The following is a 13,823-nucleotide window of genomic DNA, read 5'->3' on the forward strand; positions in this document are numbered from 1 at the left end:
ATGTTTTAAAGATTATCTTGCAAGCGATAAAATATTACGTTTGCCCGCGTGTTTTAAACGACACGCAAACTCTGCGCGACGCTGCCACGTTCCATGTTCGGTTCCGAACACTTCTGACGAAGGCGTTGTGGTGTTTGTTAAATAACACTCGATATCACTGCAATCAGTTTCAAGTAACTTAAATTATTATTACTGAACATGAAAGTACGGCTTAAGTCTCTAACATTAATTCCGGTACTTATGATCTATTATTAAGTTTGTGTATAAGAAACATATTGTTAATATGACAGCAAAGTATTAAATATACATCTCTGACTAAGATTATCAATTACGGCGAAAATTATTAGAAAGTGTTTCTTAATTAAGAAACAAGCCATTGTAACTTGATATATCTTGTGTATTATTAATAATTTCATTCTTGGTATCCACCATACAGAAAACTCCCTCACGGGTCTCAAACCCAGGGCAATTTACGTGACACTGAACATCTCTGTTCTCTTCCTGGTTTCAAGGAATAAGCGTGCTAAGTTTGGTGCAAATCGGTGTATACGATATTCAACTTTCAGCGAAGATACACACGTATCTTTTAAGAAATTCCTACTTAATGCATTCAACTTTAAGTGTACACTGATTAATCTTCTCACGTTTCGTGTCTTTAATAAAGTTTATAAACAATGTAAAAAATATAACAGACTACTCAACTTCTTGTCTGAGACACGGAGGTAACGATGTGTTCTGAGAAAAGAGTAGGTTATGTCACCTGTATTTTAATTAAAGATTCTCTGTGCACTATAACACACATTTAATGTTATTTACCTCCAAGGTACAGACGGCGTCGTTAAATACACCAGAAAATAAATCTATTACTTACAGCAGTGGCACGGCGTAAAACTACCCTCTTGCTCATAACAAATCAATTTAAGCATTCAACTGAATACATTTGTCTACCGAGGAGACACAGTGATTTTACATTACTCTACAAAAAATGAAGAAATCTTATACGTCACTAAGGTATTCAGAAAAGAGTCTTCGATACTACGTCATACAATGATTTACCACAGGCGCTATCGATGTATGTAAGCAAGAACACGCATAATTATTTTTGTTACTCTGCGAAATCCACAGAGATGCTGCCAGGAACGAGAAACACAAATATTTACTAAGCTCTTCATGTACATCGCGTTCTTTTGATACTGACCCAAAAATTCGCTTCTTCAACGTAACAAGAGCTAATTATGTGCCAAAGATGATTTGCTTCTACGAGATAAAATGCAACGCTAAACAGATTTTACCAACAAAGTGGGCGTGGACGTGTTTACTTCATTCGTAGAATGTGCGTCTTTCTGGGACACGCTGTATAATTAGACCGTGAATTATATGACGGCATATGTTGGTGGAAACGCACAAGACCAGTATAACCCACAACAACAACAACAATCAGACAACAGGCTCTGTTCGAAAATGGCACAAACACTAAGGCTATCTACACATTGACGAATTAAGCACAGCAGAACCTGTTTACAGCGGAATCTCTTAGAACCTGAATGTGATTTTTTTTAAGACAGGTTACCGTAATGCATAGTGTGAATTTATTGAACAAAATGGAGGTAAATCATCGTGGAAAATGGATTTTTGGAGACAAAGTGTGCTGGGGGAAAAACTGAGTTGGGGGGATGAGACGTATTTGGAATAAAATGGAAGCCCGAGTCATCCACTGAGATGACAAGAAACTTCAAGTTACGAAGATGAGATGGCAGACAAGATATTTAAAATTGTTTTTGCCATTTAATATGGAGATCCGGTAAATTTCTTTACTGAGATTCCGCTTTAGACAGGTTTCGCTGTATCCAGGTTTTTTTTTTTTTTTGCTGGAGTTGTGAGCGACCACGGAGGTCGGAAGGAATTTGAATGAGGCGAGGTAAGACCGCAGGATACGTGGGAGCACTTCATACCGTTCTCTTCCTCAGGTACTTGACGAAAAGCGTCACTTTTACAATGACACTGATAAAATTTAAATTACTCGTCCGGCACATTGGGGTCAGATACATCGTAGGTCGGTCTGTAGCTTCGCTCGTCGCTGCGGGAGGTCAAACTAGGTCAAGTCGATACGGCAATGTCAAATAAAGTCACCTTCGCACAGAAGAGGTCACGTGTATCACTGACTGTTAGAGCACTGAACGAGAGAACAATATTCCCGGTGAATCACTTGTACGAAAAACACTCAAAGCGAGTATCAGACGAAACGTACGTCGATGTTCCGAGGATCGATATCAATCGATATAAGTGACACGAATAGTTCTAGCTTAAATTCTTTACTGAAAGCGAACAAAGGTAATCGAAAGTAAAAGATCGATATTATTTTTTCAGAAACTTCTAAGATGAACAATATTATTTGTATGACAAGAAACAAATTCTTAGAAACTAACGTAATTTATATCACTCAAGTTTGAAAAATGTCAATAAAATAAACACAAATTTGTATTAAACATGCGCACGTACGAGTTAATTTATGTGTATCTCCACATAAATGTGATATTATGTTCCGTATTTCAACTCGATATCAAGAAATTTCAAGGGTTACGTAAAAGTAACTTATATTACGAGGCTGTCCAAATACAATTTGGTTTCACTGTCGTCGTAACCCGGTCTAGAAGAATGCAAAGTGTAAACGAAAAACACTCTTTTGCAGGCCTTTTATATCACTGCGTTACGTACGTGCAGACATTGCGGGTGGTCACGAAATACTAAAGAGTGGTAAGGAAAGAGCGAAGTTTCGATTCGAAATACGAAGGAATTGCCATCATGTCATGGGAAATTTCTTGCGTCTGCGTAGTTTGAAGGCAAACTACTGTAGTTCTATGACGATGGTGATTTGTACAGCCAAGTACGAAATGTACAACAGAAAAAAACACATTTCCTCCACTCCATGGTTTGTCAGTAAGTATGTCAAGAACCCAATTCCTTTATTATTCAAAAAAGCCACACCTCCCCATATCACAAACCGTTGCTAGGAGACACTTCGAGTTGTGACGTCACAGGAAGCAGCAGTTCGGCCTTCGAACAAGAAATGGTGGAAATCCGTTACCAGGTACGGATCGCCGAGCTATGACGCATTACGTCTGTGACTCGTAGCATACATGAATATTTCAAATTGATATGAAGCCTTTAAACTCGATCAATACACAACCTGTTAAGTGTTTCAGACCTTAGCGGGCGTTTGGAAAATACAATTTGCCTTGGGATAAGAGAATTTTTTCGTATAGCACGACAGAACAGGTCACCCAGGTACAGTACAATGTTTTGAAACAGACATTCACGTCTAGAAATTTAGATATGTAAGTTAATAGTACAATTTATATGAGATGAACTATCAATCAAACAGGATCTCTGGATTTGCTTCTAATATCAGAAAATACATACAGGATAAGATGAATTTTTCGTTTTTTGTATTAATTTTCCGTCTCAGATAATTTACAAAACCAAAAATTTCTTACGCGTAGCAAGGCACATTTCGTAACACCAAGACAAAACTCAAAAAAAAAAAAGTATTCTGAGCAGACTAGACTAATTAAAAACGAACACGGTGACAACAGAACGGATGTTACATGTAGTGATTGAATGAAACAATTCACAGTTCCTGTCCACGAGTTATGAATTTCTTCCATAATCATTTACTATTATAAAAGTTAGAGACTGAGATTTCAGGGATATCGGCCAACTCATGCTATGGTCTTCTGAGTCCTTACGTCGTCTAATCTTGTGAATGGTTACTAAGGATTCAGAGGAACATATTACCTGGTCACTTCAGGTCAATTATCATAGCACACGGACTCGAAAAACGTTCTGTAAGCACAAAGGTCAGAGCTTACAAGCTTCTAGCCAAAACTTTCAAAAGCCTTGAGTAACACGATGTCTTTAGTACAGTAACCTACTATTCCCAGGCCAGGCCACAGAAAAGAACAAGAAATGATGAAAACTAAAGTAGGTTATGTTTACAAATTCCAATACCGTTTAAAACTTAATGTGTTTGTTATTCACTAAGAAAACTTAAGCAGATGAGGGCCATTAATTTTAAAGCCTTCTGCTGTTATAAACTGCTCGACCCAAATACGCCATTTCGGTTAAGCATTCGTTTGATGGTAATAAAATTAACGTGAACTAATTACAAAAGATTTATAAAGCAAAGTATTGTAAATAAAATAAAATAGCTGAAACGAAAAAGTAGGATTAACAGAAACTGCGTAGATTATTTCGAGTAAAGACGACGAGGGTGGCTTCAGTTCTTCAGTTCACCGCGTGATGTCGCTTACAGATATCGATTCAGATGTCAAAAGACACGGGGGGCCCCTCGTGGTGGAAACCAGTAACTCGCGACCTGACACATTAATCTATTGGCCACATTACAATTACAATACAAAGGTATAATTTATAGCAAAGGCAACTCTATTTTAAGTAACGCCAATTATTGCGTAAAAATATAAAATTTTAGCAAAATAGAAAGGTCACGAAGTTTCACTAACGAATAAAATACACTCAATTATGCGTAACTATTATTTTTTTTATTAAATTCGCGTATTTATTTTGGTCTATTTTAAGATTCGCGGCCCGGTTAGTTAAAGCTCGCGGCCGACTGGTTGAAAACCACTGGTGTAATGGTTAAGTATCTATCCCCGAGTACTGTTCAGAAAGTAACCAGTTCAGATTTCGGTCAGAATATCGGTTATAATGATATTATCCTGTGATTTTGTGGGTCTTTGAAAACAAACTATGTGACGATGTATTTAAAATAGACCATGGCCACTTCCAAACAATTACTAAATCAAAGGATGGAACTAACATATCACTTATTAATTTTGCTTAGTAAGGCACGTAGAACATGGTAATTAATGAATTAATCAATCAACCAAAGGAAGAACATGAATTGTTGACTAATGACGCTCAAATGTTGAACCCAGTGCATACAAATTAAGACTCTACTTCCGAAAATTTAATTTCGGTAAAGTTGTGTTCATAATGATGGGATACCTGTTAAATATTAAAAAATACTATAATTACTTCTGGAAGATTAAAATTTCTCCAGCATTCTGCTACATGGAATTAGCCTAGTTTGTTACTAAATCAGAACTTCATTATTTAAACTCTGAATTATGGTTTAGAGAACATATAAATACACGGAAAATTCTGAAACAAAAACTCATAAAAATCGATCATTTGCAAACCGAGGATGACATGAAGGCCACGGAAATTGATTTTGGCAACCGTGGTTCGGATTAAACAGGTCACAACCGGGTCACGTGGCCAGGGTTTTCAGGTTTTATAACTTCGCGTGCTGTCATATTATAAGATTATCTGGACCATTTATCGCGAGGTTGGCAGTCGCGTTTTGCATTCTGAAAGTCACGGACTCTTTACCTCGGGACACGGTGATCAGATATCCCGAAATTCTTTCGTAGCTTTTCTCAGTTCCTGCAGTAAAAATTCTTAGATGACAACAAACTAGGCCAAGTACGCTCCGTTCCACTTTCCAGTTCATTATTCATCGTGTCAATGGACGGCATCTAATCTTATTTACTGACAGCGTCGTTAAACAAACAAGAGAGGGCGCCGTACAGGCTCATGTAAGCCTGAGAGAAGTAGGTACTATGCAACGCTAGTGTACTCTGACGATCAAGCGAACATGAGCCACTTTTTGTACTCAAAAGCGATGACGTCATAGCAGTGCAGTGGAACCGCTTTGCGGTTTAGTCATACATGGGGGGGGGGGGGGGTAGGGGGGGTAAAATTGGATTTGGTTCGGAAATTGGTGAGATGAAATTTTAGGCTCCATCAGACTGGGGGAAAAAAGAATCTTGTTTCAAAAGGATATCTCTTCATTCTGCATTTTAAATCAAAATTCTTCTGTGGTGTGTCCGTTAAGATTGGATAAAATTAACTTACGCCGAAGTCTTTGGCTTAAAACGCAGTCAGAAGTTAGATTTATTTTATTTAAGACAGGGAAATGGTTGAACTAAAGTCTCAGGAATTAAGTTATGTACAGAAATGTAATAAAATATTCATCTAATTCATCTCGCTTCTTTAATTTCAAGTTTCTACAAGTCAAGATTCAACCAGCAACAAAATGTCCGACCTCAGGTCAAACTCGATAGTAACCAAGACATTAAAATCGTATCAGCACTTTCACATATTTAATTAGTACAATGATGACTGCCTAATTATATGAAAACCAATGCCGAAACGTATCTGAATGGAAGTCACTAAGCGAGAATGCAATTATGCGCGTCGTAATATCTTTCAATAACACAGTGCGTTCACGAGCTCACACTACGTAAGACGAAAGTGCGTCAAATATATTCTAAGATACATTTTTTTTTCGAAGCCGTGATGTATTTTAAAGGACACAGAATTTTCGGAGGAAAATATGGCTTACATCTTCAGCGCTGAAATATCCCCCCAAAAAATAACTATAATCGTTACATTCATCGCCTATAAATCCTCCGACATCAAAACTGTGTACCGATTTCACCTCGTTTAAATTATGTTCAAAAGTGAAATTATATTTCATATCGCATCTGTCGGCACGTAATGGCGTTGTCCTGTTTAATTTGACTGTCAACATCATTTGAACACACGCGAATGTGGGTTAATTACACAACCATTACACTTCAAATCAGGCGTAATTAAGCTTCGAAGGTGGCGTATTATTAATTTAACACGAAAAGAGTGGCAGTTGGCACTGCTGATGGGATAATTCCTTTCACGTCTGTATCTCTTTACCCTTAGTACTTCTAAAAGCTGGCGAATTGTTTCAGCTCTCGTAAAATAAAATAAAAATCAGCCATCTAGCATTAAAACTGAGAATTTGTTAGTTATGAAAAATATGCACATAAACAAATGCAGATTCTTATGTACAAGATCGCTGTCTTCTGGGTTGTTGCACCATGTTGTCTGGTAGAAGTTTACAAATGTTTCAGAGGTCCTTGCTGCCTCCATCATCAGGACTCACCGCCCTGATAATGGAGACATCAAGGAGCTCTGAAACGTCGGTAAACGTCTACCAGACTACACGGTGCAACAACCCAGAAGACAGCCATCTTCAAAATTACGTCTTCTCGGACATGCTATGTAATTTTGCTCGTATCTTACAGCTTAATGTCAACACAATCAAGGGATGTAATTTGAAAGAGAAGTTTTGTCATCCACAGATTTGAAATACACAGCGCAATACGGACTTACGAAGTTCCGAAACCTGAATTATGAACATCAGTCTAGACAGCGATCAATGTTCCAAAGGACAAATGCGGTCATGAAAAATGGCTGACTCAACCAGTGTTAATATTTTATTATTACGTAATTCCCCCTGCCTCAATAGGCCACTGGCAGAGCGAAGTTCGGTATAAAACAGGGGTGACAAAGACACATCTTCATGTGGCCCCTGCCTCATTCGGCAGTAAATCGGGCGAACTCTGAGCTACTTTCATCAAATCACAGGAGCTATATCAGGCACTGCGACCAATTATTGTCCTCGGGAAATAATAGGGCACTCAGATAAAATTATTTATGATTGTTCGTGTTCAGACACAACGCGATAATTTTATATCGAAAACCTCCGATTAACTCCTGAGGACAAGACAACATTTGCTTTCAGTGGCTAATACAGATTCTAGAAATTTATCTCTAGTTGTCCAGAGACTGGGACTAGGCCCTTCTGGAGGACCCAACAGATTATAATTAATTACCTGAAGACGGAGGAAAAACTAGCCCCTGAAACGTCGTGGCTTCATTTTCAGTGCATTAAAGAGCGGTTTCAGTAAAACAGGAACAATATTGACGTGGTCCAATTTTCAATAACTGTTATTCAGGTAGTATTTTATGTTACATTATGAGAAAACATGGATCATTTCCTTCTTGCAGGCTCATAAACAAAATTAAATCCATCTAGGTTATTTTGCGGCTGTGCCGTTGGGACTAGAAAACGCGGCACACGAAGCAATGGTCGGTCACGTGCCTTCCCGCCAGAACAGTCTTCAAATGATACAGAAATTTGCCTTACGAGTTCTTCTTACGAAGACAAACTGACAGATCTGATAACGGAGCGGAGAATGGACCCACAGGCGACCACGTGCACGACTGGGACGAAAACAGATTAAACTGACGTCGCAGCTGTCAAACTTGAGACAGTGGTGGAAGGAAAGATGAAATTTCCCTGAGCAGCGTAGCGCAGGTGTTTTTATTAGGGTCTGTTCCAGCAGTTTACGATCCACCGGACGTGTTATTTCAGTCGACTCCCAGAAATTTATTTTTCACGAGAATGTATAATCATTAAGTGACCTATACAAAACTCGAAGGAAAACACATTTAACTATGTTCATGTCTAATTTTCAAACGGAATGTCTAATCGCAAAACACACCAAACCAACCGATCTTCATGTTATGTTAACCAACTGAAGCCAAAGTTCGTCTGAATTATATTTAGGAATTCAGTCCGTACCGCGAAGAAAACACCACACTTCACCATTACAAAAATCAACTGGTTAACGCTGTTTAAGGAAATAATCGCTGTTTATAACGAGACACGCGCTGCGTACGTAATATTTAAACATTCAGTCCGTACCGCGAAGTAAACACTACTCTTCACCATTACAAAGGTCAACTAGTTAACGCCGTTTAAAGTATAAATAAATTTCTATGCTTGTTCTTTCGTAGCTCGAGAACGGATGAACCGATCTGCACGAAACTTAGCATGCCACACCACAGTAGAATAGTGGTATTTAAAATTTGTAACTGAGGAAATCTTGCTTTATGGAGACTTAAAACTAATTCTCGCTACATGGAATGTATGGTTGATTCAGTATATTAACAAAATGTATTTTTGGGCCCGTATACATTATGGATTTTGTACAAAGAGCCAAATATAATTGCTGTTCTCGAAACACAAATAAAGCCGGCCAGAAAGGACGTTATTTATAAAATAAACGTCTCGTGCCTATCATGGAAAATGTCATTTACGAGTGCCCACATTACGCGCAACATTCCACGTTGTATTTCCACTAAACTGGGATATCATCTGTTCTAGTAAGCACATGTCACGTCTGAGATTACAAGAGAAGAATTATTTGAACATTTCTGCCGAAACCAAATTGGCTGCTTCAAGGTCAGAGTAAAATCACGCAATACGATCAGTGGAGCCCATGCGAGCGAAGACAGTTCAATACTCGCATCGTAGCAAAGCCGTGACACACGGAAGGGACTCGGGTGGAAAGTATTTTCGTGACCTTGAATCGTGCAGTTTCGTAAGAGGCAAGGCGACTGAATTCATCTGTCCAATAAACAATCCGGATTAGAAGGAGATATGGGGGGGGGGGTGATCTCGCCCAGTGGAGGGGCGGTGGGGGGGGGAGCAAATTCGAGTCCTTCGAACCATCCACAGAACCTCGACGCCACAGAGAGCAGCTATATTGATCGACGTCACAGTCGCCCCTCGTCTACCGCCTTCCTCCCCTAAACTGCATCATCCCTTAACAGGAAACTCGGCATTGCTAGAAGACAACCACTGGAGTCTGAGTAAAATCTCGCATGCTCTGTCTACTCTTCATTTGTAGGGCGGATGCTGGAAGAAGGCTAATGTAAAATAGCATCTCCGAATTTGTCTGAGGACGACGACGAAAAACCTGTCAGGGAAGGCGGTCTCTGGGCTGAGGTTTGGGGCACGAGTGGCAATCATCGTGAGAGTGACGATACGTTTTCTTGCACGGTGTTACTGAACGTAATCTTGAAACCTTGGATACCGTGCAGTCCATTGATATATAAAATCATGCATACAAACAAAACTGTTTACGCATTAAATAACACATTGTGTCAAACGCGTTTCGACCTCAAGAGGTCATCATCAGTGATTTTAATAGACAGACTAATGAATTGATGTTTATGTCACTGACGATGACCTCTTGAGGTCGAAACGCTTTTAGCACAAAGTGTTATTTAATATGTAAACAGTTTTGTTTGTATGCATGATTTTACATGAAAACATAATTTACAAACGAAGGTAAGTGAGATATGAAAACAGACAAAAGGAATTGAAATGTTACAAGAAGTAATTTCAGCACCAAGCAAAGTGTTTGTTCCGGAATTTAAATAAAAGAGAAAATATTTTAACACGTGAGAAATAATTTGCGAGCATTTAGTAACGATCATCACAATTACATGGACGAGTAAGCAAAACGTATGGGAGACAATAAATGTGTACAAAATGTCATCCGGAAAACTTTAAGCGAAAATGTCACCTAGGAGGGCAGGTTGTACGTGGAATAATAATATTAAACCGCATCATAAAGTCGGCATTGATTGTGATTACTAGTATCAGCCGGTTCAAGGTAAGACCCAGTGGAAATATCTTGTCTGAGGTTCCATAATAGACAGGAAATTTCTTTATCATCAGGGCAGATAACGTCTTGTCTAGAATGGCTCCGATCATCCCATTTAGCGTCGGACACCGAAAAAGAAGTCGGTCGCTGTTCCTGAAGCCGACCAGCCTAAACCGCCTCATCACATAGTTCAGAATGTGCCCACTACACAGCGCTATGTTAGCCTGACATGCGTGCCCTCTATCGCGACGAACGTTGAACTTCGTATTCAACGCGAGACGAACGAAGTTCACTACCTATTAACGTGTGGTAAGTCTCTCTTAGCTTAGACGTCAGAATTTCTAAAAGTAACTTTTCCTTATCAACTAGAAGCTGCTATGTCTTGATGTAATTTACATGAGGAAAACTTTTTTCCATGAACAATTTCTCGCAGTTCAACAGTTCGAAACAAGGATGAATGGTGTACAATTTAATTTTGCCGTAATGCAGAGCTCCACTCGACATCAAAGCAGCTACGCCACTGCGTGAAATTGTGGATAAAAGCCAGGAATCCATTTATGCAGAGGCGCAGGATGAATGGAACACAGAAGACATCTCCCTGGCTTTCTTTATTTGTCCTTGAGGTCTGAACGGTTCAAGGTTAATTGTGAATGAGTGTGTTGCAGGGCTGACCAAAATCGGACTCAATTACTCGTTGAATTAAGAGTGAGTTCATTTCGCATATCAGTAATAATGACAAGTGGTAAGTTGGCTATATGAGTATTTCCAGAATTTATGGATTTCCCTCACGATTTGCATTATTTAGGTGTCTCTCAACTACAATTAACATAAAATACAATTTTTATTTCGAAAATTTCAAAAATTCTTAGTTATCACTTTAAAATCGCCGCGAGAGAAAAAGGTTTTCTAATTAAGTAAAATGCTTTCCTAAAATTACTGACAATAGAACCATTCAAGTTTAATACGAAAACCACCGCTGCTGCCGAAGCACTTGATTTAGGGTTGATAATGAAGAAAAGGCAATCTTATATTCTCCAGTGATCAATCGTCCTTTGAAGCGCGAAGCAAATTGGTGATTTCACTCTGTTCATATCAAAATATTAGTTTCGATAACAACATTTAAATTATGTCTAAAATTGACAATATCAATCAGTCCGTACCGCGAAGAAAACGCAACTCTTAACCTTTAAGAAAATAAAATGGTTTACCTTTGAAGTCGAAGCTCGTCTGAATAATATTTAAGAATCAAGTCCGTACCGCGAAGAAAACACCGCACTTCACCATTACGAAGATCAACTGGTTAACGCTGTTTAAGGACGTAATCGCTGTTTACGCTGAGAATCATACGAAATCCAGGGTTACTGACTGTTAAAGCACGTGGTACATATAATTACCACTGGGCTTTATACGGTATACCATTAGAAGCCCTGTGTTTCCCTAAACTATCAGAAGATTCCAGAAAACAGGGCATCAGTTCAGTTCGACAGAAGATAATTTGTTCGCGTTGAATGAACTCAATTCAAACAGATAGAATCTCACACAACTTTTTCAATATGAATGTACCATAAAATCAGGGCTTATACAAGTTGGGTATTTCCACGCGTCACACGTGAAGCATTTGAGAGAGAGAGAGAGAGAGAGAGAGAGAGAGAGAGAGAGAGAGGTAAAATTCGTTTTGGTGATATGAGAGAAGTTCTGATTTCCATGCAATTTCTATTCATTTTAAGTACCGACCATCGAGTTTTTAACAATTCTGGCGTAAAATAAAACCTAAAATGTATTTACTATGCGGCGAAGTAAACAAAGAATGTAAAATACGATGTCCGACAATGTTTTCTCGCTATTCTAGAATCTTCCATCCCCTGAATTCGTTTAATAAAGCAACGCCTGTCGTCACGATAACCTGAACATTCTTCGTTTGTGTGATTCGATGTGTTCAAGACGACCTGACTGCAACACACAAACCAGCAGAAGCACGAGCTCATACATCGATTCCATAATTAGACGTTATGCACCCTAAGCTACTGACAGCGTCGTTAAATAAACTATAAAAATATATAAATACATAAATAAAATAAGGAGGCATGACTAATGAATTATTAATTGGGAAGAACGTGCAAGATGATGAACTAATTTAATGCACATACTATAACAATATACGACAGATGGCCTAAGGATAAAAACAAAACACAATCAAAATTGAAGATTCAGGGGACGATATTTGAACCCAGGACCTTGGTCGCGATTTTCGGTTCCTCTCACATCTCCTTCCAGCAAAACTATTCTTACAGCTATTAACACAAAACCTCTCAAAATAATTCCGTTCTGAAAGACTTTAAGCAACAAAGTTAAAAAAATACCACGCGACTACACTGACACGTAAGTTTCTTCAACATGATGCTCCATTTTGTTTTCGTAACAAAAGTCTGACTTCAGATGTCACTACTTTGTTCTAAACAAAATGAATGAATTTGTTGTGTACCTCAAAACGGCCCTGAAACCTCAAAATGGTAGCTGTTTGCAGTTAAACAGGATGAGCACTATTTAGTTTTAAAACAACTCCTAAACAATCAACACAAATTCCAGTGAGTACAACTGAACCTGCTCTTGTAAGGAACATAACCTCAATACAAATCAAATGACACAAACCACGGCGTCGGAGTTTCTGCGCATCTAATGTCACGTGACCTCGCGACCAATTCAAGACGCCATCTTGTATATCCGTTTCTCCCTCTGCGCCGACTGTCCGCGTCTGTCAACACAACAATTAATAACAACAGAGCTGATGCAGATCCTACCTTTAGGGACGCCATATCGGACACGGAACGATGTGTCTGGATGGTCTCCAGTTGGTCCAGGCACCAATCAAGCTCTTCCATGGTTTCTATGGCCAGTTTCATATAGGCGTCATCTGCAGGCACAACCAATAACTTCATTAATGGGAGAACACTCACGAGGGAAATGCCTATATTATTATAAACGTTACCACTGTCGAGTGTTAAGGTAATTTGAGCTCACGGTATGATGTTTATAAGACTTTATGAATGGGATATGCTCAAATATTACAACAGCTGCCGTGGTTAAGGCGTTAAGGGATTCTCGGATTTATGATATACATTACAGAGCGTAAAAGAACGTCTGGCTAGCAACTGCAATGACCCACAGTTCTTTTCAGACTGCGTAATTTTTTTTTCGCTTGTATCGTCACACGTGGGAAGATAATTACTTTCATTAACTATTATGAAAGAGGTGCAGTCCCTGGCCTTGACCGCACATTGTCATATTTGATAGGACCTCGGAGGACTTCTAGACACTGAAACGACTGTAACTTAAGCCATGAGATTTGCTCTACTTACCGCCTGGAGCCAGGTTTCTTGGTTGGGGTGTAGTACCTCCGGCAGCCGCTGACGATCTTCTGGATCTGCAAATAAATAACATTTTTTACAGAAATTTTCATGAAAA

The 13,823-nt window shown here is 38.9% G+C and overlaps 1 protein-coding gene across 12 annotated transcripts in view; it reads right to left on the reverse strand.

Moving 5' to 3' along the window:
* dnc (phosphodiesterase dunce) overlaps positions 1–13,823 on the reverse strand; it is a 369,630-nt gene that overhangs the window by 41,680 nt on the left and 314,127 nt on the right. For all 12 annotated transcript variants that reach the window (XM_087359424.1, XM_087359419.1, XM_087359418.1 and 9 more), the window contains 2 exons: positions 13,718–13,782; positions 13,160–13,272 (listed from right to left, as the gene is read on the reverse strand). In XM_087359424.1, the coding sequence (XP_087215550.1) occupies positions 13,160–13,272; positions 13,718–13,782 (178 nt within the window). The remainder of the gene's footprint in view (positions 1–13,159; positions 13,273–13,717; positions 13,783–13,823) is intronic.

Source organism: Zootermopsis nevadensis, unplaced genomic scaffold (assembly GCF_977971745.1).
Source record: "Zootermopsis nevadensis isolate Lab colony 2312 unplaced genomic scaffold, Znev_1.0 Znev_ptg000031l, whole genome shotgun sequence".
Taxonomy (NCBI): Eukaryota; Metazoa; Arthropoda; class Insecta; order Blattodea; family Termopsidae; genus Zootermopsis; species Zootermopsis nevadensis.